General features: G+C 37.3%; 1 protein-coding gene across 2 annotated transcripts in view; it reads left to right on the forward strand.

Moving 5' to 3' along the window:
- The window catches only part of SEL1L3 (SEL1L family member 3), a 32,776-nt gene extending 24,547 nt beyond the window's left edge, over window positions 1-8,229 (forward strand). For both annotated transcript variants that reach the window (XM_046940623.1, XM_040699296.2), the window contains 7 exons: window positions 353-443; window positions 554-638; window positions 2,756-2,865; window positions 4,064-4,191; window positions 5,701-5,803; window positions 5,908-5,980; window positions 6,947-8,229. In XM_046940623.1, coding sequence (XP_046796579.1) covers window positions 353-443; window positions 554-638; window positions 2,756-2,865; window positions 4,064-4,191; window positions 5,701-5,803; window positions 5,908-5,980; window positions 6,947-7,113 — 757 coding nt within the window. In that variant the 3' untranslated portion in view covers window positions 7,114-8,229. The remainder of the gene's footprint in view (window positions 1-352; window positions 444-553; window positions 639-2,755; window positions 2,866-4,063; window positions 4,192-5,700; window positions 5,804-5,907; window positions 5,981-6,946) is intronic.
- The last annotated feature ends 1,609 nt before the right edge of the window (window positions 8,230-9,838 follow it).

Raw genomic sequence — 9,838 nt, forward strand, 5'->3', positions numbered from 1 at the left:
AGAGTCTTAAGAATGTTATATCTAAAACATGTAAATAGATTACTGGGCTTAGTATCAATATAGCTATGTCATCAGTGTTGCACTTCAAAAGAATAAATGCATACTAGAGCCAATCTAGCTTCAATGCAAGAGAGAAAACACTGAAAATTCTTGAGATCCAGCAATACTTGTTACACTAAGCACTGCCAGTAGATGTAGCTGTTGTATGGGATCATCAGCCTTTTCCTTTTAATCATTGTACTCAGGTTTCACTCCTAGGAGATTTTATCGATTTATGTAGAAATTTTAACCGTAACTAAAATGCTTGTGATTTTTGTTAATAATTTCACTAATTTATGCTATCTAACTTTAGGCATGAAGCTTTGCTGCATTATCTCCTAGCAGCTGAAACTGGGATTGAAGTGTCACAGTCAAATTTAGCACACATCTGTGAAGAAAGGCCAGTAAGTGCATGTATTCACAACTCTTTACTCTAAAAGGAACACCTTTTAGTAGGAAGGTGATCCTAATATCTTGTGTGCGATATAAATGGATGAATTCATTTTCTTTCAAGGATCTAGCAAGGAAATACCTAGCAATTGATTGTGTTTGGAGATACTACAATTTCTCTGTGTCTCAAATCAATGCACCCTCATTTGGTACGTATAAGGAATTCTTTCTGAATTTTTATATATATTTTTTTTTAATTTTCAAAAGTTACATTTGTTGCAACTTCTGTGCAAGTGAGCAAGCTTAGGGAAGAGTAATCCATGCTTATCAGACTTCCTTTTCAGTATCTTGACAGGAATATTAGAAAAGAAGTGTGTTAAGTGTTGTGTTTCAGCACACTTTAAGAATTTCCCTGTTCTAGGATAAAATACTGAGGAACAATTAAAAAAACAAAACAATAAAAAAAAACACTATGCTTAGAAAGCACCAGACATTTAGGAGCCTGAGCAATTGACTCAATGTTGAAGAAAAAATAGCAGCAGGCTTTAAGAGCTCACACTGTTTAGTTTATCAGAGAGAAAATCCAAAAGCAAATATACTTCCGTATCATAATTGAGTCATGAGAAACAAATGAAGGCTAAACTAATTTATTGTGAGTTTTTTTGTTAGGGTACAGAGTTTATCATCAGGCACAGATTGACATGGGGGAACTGAAAGATTCTCTCTCTGTGTAAAACAAAATCCATGCGTTTTTGAAAGAGAAGGTTTATTCACATATAACTTAGATTCCTCTGGTCTTAAATGTTAATACATCTGTGATTTTAGTGTCCAAATCCTTTTTTTACCCTTGATAGAGTTCAGTTTCAACGTGCTCATCTGTTTCACAAGAAAGTTTCAGTTTTACTGTAAAAAGAATGTGAAAGAGTGCAGTCTAAAAATAATTCAAGCACTAGAACTAAATACCACGTTGATAGAGCTTAAAGCTGCAGGAGCTGACAAACCCTATTAGCTTTTGTGAGGAGTTTGTTGATAGCTTAGCACACTCTTACAGATCTTAGCACACTCTTACAGCTCCACTGGCGAAATCTTACATTAGAAGAGCTTCTGAAGTTCAGACTCATGAGGTGAGACTGTCATTCCTTTGAAGGAAAGACAACTTGTTGACTTCAGCAAATGAAGGATTTTATTACTTTTTCCTCTCTTCACACGAATAGCATAAGGGGAGTTTAATCTTAGGCCCCTTTCTGCATTAGTGGAGGATCAAATCCTCCTTGTAGGAGAGTCTAGGCCTGGCAGCAGAGATTCTGTGAGCTACATTATCAATAGCAGTGTGACCACAAGGCCACTGCTTATTTCTGGAGAGTTCTCATGACAAGGCTGGCATGACATGCCTGATACAGTCAAGGGGAACTCTCTTCTCTGTAATTCACTGCAGTGAATTACACTACCACTACCACCAGTTTTTGCACTACCACTCTGTATCCTTGTCAACCAATGCATATTCTCTTTCTGCCATTTCTGTTGGGACTGACTGACTTGCTGGAAGAGCTCTGGTATTTCACTGTTAAAAAAAAAAAAAAGTGGGATTTCTGAGCCACTGCAGGAGACATGCAAAACAAAGCCTGAAAGGGTTTCCAACTATGTGGGGACAGTTTAAGTCAGATAAGTGTGGACATGATCACAGAAGCTCATAAACTCTTTAGCATATGTTAGTGCAGTGACATGCTGGCTCCTGAATCAATGCTCTACTCTTTTACAGTGTTTCATTACTGTGCAGTATGAGAGAAAGGTATTTGTAGGGTATCCATTGGGTGTACCTGGAAAATTCTACCCCTGCTGTTGTCTTGGGTTGGATTGAATTTGAAATGAGTGAAATTATCATCAGCAAAACTCTGTAACTTTTGAGGTGTATGCAACTTCCATTGTGACAGGTACAGAATGATCTCTTAAACAGCATGTTTTAAGTCTTACTAAGTTAGTACACTGACCTGAATAACGGACTACAGGTTGCCCAAAGAGAGACTGACATTTCACAAGTGAAGAGGGAATTAAGTATGAAGTCTCTTAGTTTTTTGTAAAAGTAGTAATGACCACTTACTGAATTAATTTATTGAAGATCAACCATGAAAGTATTCAGCCAAGATAAATATTTTTAGTTGTCAGTCTGATATAAAGTAGTCACAGAGACAGTGAGTGAGGAAGAATACCCATATTTTTTATATACTGATTTAAACAGAAAGATTATGAAATTCTCTATCACATTACTGGTTACTTTATTCCGTCTCTACAAATGCTTTAAATAACACACTACTGGTTTCTTCCACAGTTTATTTGAAGATGGGAGATTTCTACTACTATGGTTACCAGAACCAGTCTAAAGACCTTGAGCTGTCAGTGCGGATGTATGCACAAGCTGCATTAGAGGGAGATTCACAGGTAGGTCTGCTGTTGTAATGTGTTAGTAAAACACTAGAGTTTAGAGCAACCTGATGACTCATCTGAGATTAGTTATTATGGATCAGCAGTTACTATTTCATAGTAGAAGGCAGACCTAGAACAGAAGGGCGTGCCTAGAGTTAGGTTGCATTAAAAGCTGAAGGTGAAAAGCCTAATTCAGTATTACCATACCTTGACACACTTGATTCTTTTGTGATCTTTGGCATTTTTTGCACAGCAAACAGAAGAGTTAATAGAGTTGCCTGAATTTTTTTCCAATTCAATTGTTTGCTGTTTTAGAAAATAGGAAGATCGGTCCATTTCCATTGACAGTATTGAGTATATGCAGAAGTAAATTTTGTTCGCTCCATCAACAGAAGATCCATCCTAAAATGTTTTATAGTGAAGAGATGCATGAATTTACAGTACCAGAGACATGCAACATTTCAGCTCTTCATTCTGCCTTCACATTGTTCTGGAATGTCCTAGATCCAGTATTGTCTCTATATCTCTGACAGCATCTACAGATAATATATTGTATGCTAATTTATTAGAGGTAGCATGCTTGGGATCTCTATTTCTGGATATTAGGACAAAAAAATACTGATAAGCTAGCAAAGGAAAGAAGATAAACATGAATAGTTATTTTGAAGTATGAAAGCCAGATTGATAGGGAGTCCTCCACTACATCTCCCATGTGTTCATATTCAAGGCTCTGAATGGTCATATTGATGGCTACAACCAGTCAAAGTAGGCCAAGTGTAACATTAAAGATTTAAATTACTTGGAGCAAATTTTTCCCTCCCTTTCACTGTTCTGATTTCTGTTGATCTACAGAATTATATAGAGAAGAATTAAATGGTAACAGAAAAGAAGCTATTCCTGCTTTTAGTCTGTGTTTCTCTAGTAGATGAGACATTATGGTTTGATATGGTGGCTCTGTTTAAAGAGCAAATAAAGACAAAAAAGCTTTTTCCAAGTAATTTCTGAGAAAACTGTCACAGCAAATGAGTGCTACTTCTTCTGCATTTTCTGTATTTAGCTGGGTATACAGTTAGGAAGTAAGGCTCTCGTAACTATTCAGTGAATATCATGTTACACTAATATAATTGTTTAAATACTTATACCTACATTAGCCTCTGAATGCATACATGGAATATTAATGGTTAAAATGCGTATATGCTTTTTTTATTACTAGGGTTTCTTTAATTTGGCCCTTCTCATAGAAGAGGGCAACTCCATACCTTCCTACATTCTGGATCACTTGGAAATTGATCAGGCATTGCATTCTGGTAACACTTCACTTCTTCAGGAACTTTATTACAGGTGAGGTTTTGGGTTTTTTTTTTTTAAACCTTCTGTTTTTCCAAGAGTAGCATTTACTTTGGAGAACAGCAATTCTTATAATTATTAACTTCATTCACCTGTATGATTTAAGGCAGGTTAAGGTCAACATGTTTTAAATGCTTTAACTGCTAAATATACTTCAGTTTATGCTTGTTATGTGAGACCTGATTGTATGTGGTTCCCGTGAATAAGCAGTGACTAAATTTAATGATCCAGATAGACTTTTCTAATTCTACGTTTTTAAGTTCCTAACTTAGTCACTGACGATTTGTATCTGTCCAAAAATGATTTTTTTGTAATATATATAGAATATAGAATTTAAAAGTGTGTAATTGGAAAAACAGTAGTTCTTTCTGCTGTTTGTGCAAAGACATTCCAGTGCATTCCTGCTCATACTGTGTCACAGATCATCCTGGCACTGGGGTGGCACAGTGGTAGATAGGAGAACATTGCAGATCCACTGCTAAAACTGTTGTGCAAGTACTGTATATACAGGAATCACCTAAAGAACTCTGGTTCTGGTACAGATCTTAGGTTTCTTTTCCCTAGATAATGCAGCATGCGTGTGTTGGAAATACATGGTGGGAAAAAATGGAGATGATACCAGCACTAAGGCCTCACTTGTTAATTTGCCAACAATCCACCAAAATGGTCCTTCGCTGCAGTTAGCCTGAACTTGTACCTTAAATTACTTCCAATTCACATTAAATTGGCAGTCAGCTAAGTAGGTCTTCCTGAGATTGTAAACCTGAACCTGAATTTTACCTTCACTTGAGCTGAAGGCATCTGATTTGCAGGGAGAATAATGCCAGAGCGGACAGCACTGCTGTGATTTCCCATCATTCTACACTTTTGTCCAGAAGGACACGTACACACACATACATGCATCCCACCCATGCACACCACCTCAGCTTGGTTAAAAAAAGTAAATCAATAATTCAAGCTCAGGGTATCTGTGATTTAGAAGTTAAGACTCTCCTAGCCGGTAAAGTCCTAACTCATGAAATCAAGAATGCAAGTCAGTTCACATCACCACCACATACAGATCCCTAGAAGTTAATCAGCTAAAGCGCTCTGAGCGCACTACATAGTACTCCATTGTCTCTAAAGGAGTTTTAGGCACCAGCCTCCTGCATAGACAGCCCAATTTTGTAGACCTAATCTTGAATCAAGTCCAACTGCTGGTGACTCACGAGTTATAAAATATCCTGGATATCATACTGTGGTTCTCAGCAAGGACAGCCTAGATGCTTAGACCAGTTGTAGACTAATTAGAAAATATAAATATACTCCTAGGGTAAGGTATTCTGTGCATAATGAAGTTAATCTGGTATTTCTTTGAATTTTTACTTTACCATCTGTGAGACACTGCTAATCATATCAGCTTGTTGTTACAGGCTACTGCAAGCACACTGGGGATTCCCAGATTACAGATGCCACAGAACTGCAAAGTAGGACTAATTAGTTTTCTTAATCTTTTGGTTGTAGGTGCTGGAATCATAGTAACCAAGAATCAATTAGCCCATGCTCATTAGCATTGCTTTATTTCTACATGAGAGTTTTCTGGAACAATATTTTACAGTCTACTTTGGTATGTATTGTTTGTTTGGTACCAGGAACTGGAACCACCAGTTCATTTGGAGCACTATCTTGGCTTTGCACTGATCTAACATATTTTTAATCTTCCTGTCACAGATATATTTCATGGGAACCTTTCTTCTATCAATTCTGGTTGCATTTGCAGTGCACTATTTTCAGACTCTATCTGGTAAGTATTTGTCATAATAAAACTGAATAAATAATAGGAGTGATCTTTTTGTTTCAGTAAGAACTTTAAAGATAACCGTGGGAATTCTAGATGTGGTAGAGCAGCCTATGCACAGCAAGTTCTTTGATATACAAGTCATTGTTTCATTGTTGAAAAGAATCACATGAAGTCAGACACAGATAACTGGTCTAAACCTGTTAGTTTCTTGAGAATTTCCCTTGATAAAACCTTTTATTCTTAATAAAAACAACTAACTGCAGGAGATTATGCAGTCACTAATTATATGACTGTGTGAGTTCATACATTGTTTCTTCAGTGTGTGAGACTGCATCCCATGTTCTGTACGACTGCATCCATTCAGATAGAGCGTGGGAGTAAAAGTGCAGTTCAGAGAACTAGTACAGAGGAATAACTTGAGACTAGTCAGTTCCTCTTCAGACCAGTAACAGAATCAGTAACTGCACTGAATCAGCAATTGCAGATTCTTCCTGCCCAGAACTAGTTTTCTTTCACTAAATGCATTTTCTTTAGAAAAGAAAAACGTTTCTGTAATATAGAAAAATGTTTCCAAGTTGCCAATCTACACCAAAAAGGGAATCGTATTTTAAAAATATATTTAATGCTGAGGTATACATATAAGATTATTTGAATTTTCTCATTACTAGACAGCATTTAGGACATCACTGTAAATAATGTGCTGATAATGGAATTAACTTGGTAACCTGCATTTCCTTTCTTCCTAGCTTTAATTGATGTAACTTGGGAGTCACAATGCATATGTACAAATGGCATAGTTAAAGTTAGAGATACTCTTTTATTACTTTATATTTCCTAACCTTTGTGTATTATCATCTTTATATTGCAATTTTATAGCCACTTAATATTTAAAGATTGAGTGTTTAATTTGACATTTTTTTCACATGGAATGGAGTTTCTTTAATCGTTTCTTTTGGTGTTTTTCTGAAGCCAGTAATTCTCTTGGAACAAGATCAGAACCGTCACTGGCTGAACCTTCTCCTTCAGGGAACAGCAATGAGGATGCTACAGGACCAGTGCAACAAGATGAATCTACTTTATCAAATGATTTAGCACAGCAGGAGTTAAACCCTATGAGTCCTCTTGTTACCAGTTGAGGTGTAGTCTTGTTAAGGCTGATAGTCTACAGGAACACGGGATATGAACAACCACAAATCTAAGAACTGGCAACCAACCTTATTAATAGCATTAATAATACAGCCCGACATCCAAAATTACAGGGAAATCCAAGGATCTAATTCCTGTAGTAGAAAACCATCCCTATAATAACTTTAACACTCCAGACAGGGAATACAGCTTATCTTACTATACCCAACAAATGATCATAGTGTATTTTATTGAAGGACTAGAAGAAGACATACAAAGTCAATACGTAACTGATGCAAAAATTTCCCCTGGTTTTGATGAAGCAAATATTTTACTTGCATATCTAATAACGTACTAGATAAGCTCAAATGCAGTAAAGGTCACTTTACTGATACAATTACTAAAGTTTTCTGCGTTGGAAGCATGGAAATGATATAGAAGTCCCACCCAGTCACCACCACTTTCCAAGTTCTGTACCACACCAGCCAAGAGTTTGGTACCCTTAACAGGTTTTGGGTTTTTTTGGACACCTTATATTCCATCCTAATTCTTTGGTGCAGAAAATACTCTTTTTTGAAAGAAAAACACTGTGAGGATTTGCAATGTGGTCATAATGTAGTAGTACTACTGGCTAACCCTTGAAATGTCAAAGTTTCATGAGTGTCAGCAATTTCCTAGGTACACAACAATTAATATTTCCTCCACCCAAGAAATATTGATTAGAGAAAAGAGTCCTTAATGGATAAATAAAAGAATATTTAAGCGTTACCAGGCGACATGGAGTGAACAATTCATTTTAAGTTCACCTAGGTAACACTCAAAAGGATTTATTTCAGATTCTACAGTACCTCTTAAAAGATACCTCTTTAAACGACAGTTTGATTAAACATTGGATGGGAAATATGGATAGTAAGAATATGGAGCAAATGTCTTCTGTCTCATGTAAAGCTGTGAGGTAAGTGGCTGTAGGAGAGGTCTGACTTCTAATGCAGGTGTACGTTCACTTCTGCAAATGTATTTAGATCACAGACTATAAACTGCATCAATCTATGCATTACTGAGGGTTAAATCCACTCTCCTTGCACTACATTATTTACGCTTGTAAATAAAAATATTTTTCTAATTCAGCTGTAATGTGAGGATTTTTTTTTTTAAAGCACCTGTCAGGTGAGATTCTCCTCTAATACTTATCTTACTACTGCAGATGTTCAAGAATATTATCTAGGTGTCTGTTGTCTTAGAATGAAGTGGGACAGTCAGCCATTACTTTCTTTGAAGAACACACCATTCTCACAGAGCAGGTCTGGGAGGGTTTTTTGTCATTCAAGAAGTAGGAGTTTTCAGTAGGTAAGGAATGAATTAAAGGAAAAAAAAAAGCTTCAGAAAGAGATTGAAATATATACACACATACATCAGTGTATGCTTCTCCTGTGAAAATACATATATACATAAAAATTCAAAAGCGTTCGAGTTGCTGCGTTGAGCCAGCAGTTCCATTCAATAAGGAAGGGAGAAAAATCAGATGTTGAAGCTTTTTTCCTCTCTATCTCCAACTATATAATGAGGAAGTGTAGTCTTATTACCAGGTTTTTCACTTATTTGAACAAAAACAGTGCAAACAGATTGTTGTTGTTCTTATAGTTGTAGAGGGAGGTCATGTGACAGATTTTGTTATAACATGTATAGCCTGATGTTTCTTTCTACTAGGTGTTGTGAAGCGTTTACATAGGAACTTCACTTTTATGAGGGCTGCTCCGAAAGTAATGCCTCTTGTTTTGTTATGCTGGCCCACAACATCAGAGGTATATGTTGCTGGCGTGGCAGTAGAAGTGAACCTTACTGTTAATATCCCGTTATGTGTTGTTGCCATGTGACAGATGGCAGTCTGACAAATTGGAGTCTGTCATGGAAGTAGGTATGAAGAAAAGGTGTGTCATTGGATTCCTCTGTGTGGAAAAAAATTGCACCCATTGACTTTCTTCAACACTTGCTGAACATTAATGGAGACGATGCACTGGATGTGAGCGCAGCAAAGCAGTGTGGTGGTACGTTTCAGCAAGGGCAACAGCAACATGAAAGAAAAGCCATATTCCAGACAGCTGTTGCACCAGGAAATGAAGAGCATCTACATCAGCTCATCTGCTGATCCCATGAATGCTCACACCAGAGCAGAAAAAATACAATATGCGAGTTTGTCAGGACCAATGGAACCAATACAGGGCTGAAAGTGACAGTTTCCTGGTTTACATGATTACTGGTGACAAGATGTGGTCACCACTAGAAGCCAGAGTCAAAACAGCAGTCCATGGAGTGACAATATGTGAATTCCCCATCAAAAGAAACATTCAAGATGCAGCCCTCAGTAGGTATAGTGATGCACACTCTCTTGGGATAGGAAAGTGGTGATTCTTCTGGATTTCTGGGAACCCAGACAAGCCATCCACTCTGACTGCTACATCCTGATACTGACTAAGCTGAAGGCTTCAACTTCCATGGTCAAGCCAGAGAAGAAGACAGCCTTTGGCCTGCAACATGGTAGCTCCAGGCCTTCTACCAGTTTGAAGACTGCAGAGCACATTGCCAATCTTGGCTGGACTGTCCTACTGCACCCACCATACGGCAAGGATTTGGCACCTTCTGACTTCCATCTGTTCAAGCCGGAAGGTGGACTGTATAGGCAACTTTGTCCTAGTAACAGTGCAGTCATAGCAGCTGTGAAAGTGGATTGATTCCACT

This window comes from Gallus gallus, chromosome 4 (assembly GCF_016699485.2).
Source record: "Gallus gallus isolate bGalGal1 chromosome 4, bGalGal1.mat.broiler.GRCg7b, whole genome shotgun sequence".
NCBI classification, from domain to species: Eukaryota; Metazoa; Chordata; class Aves; order Galliformes; family Phasianidae; genus Gallus; species Gallus gallus.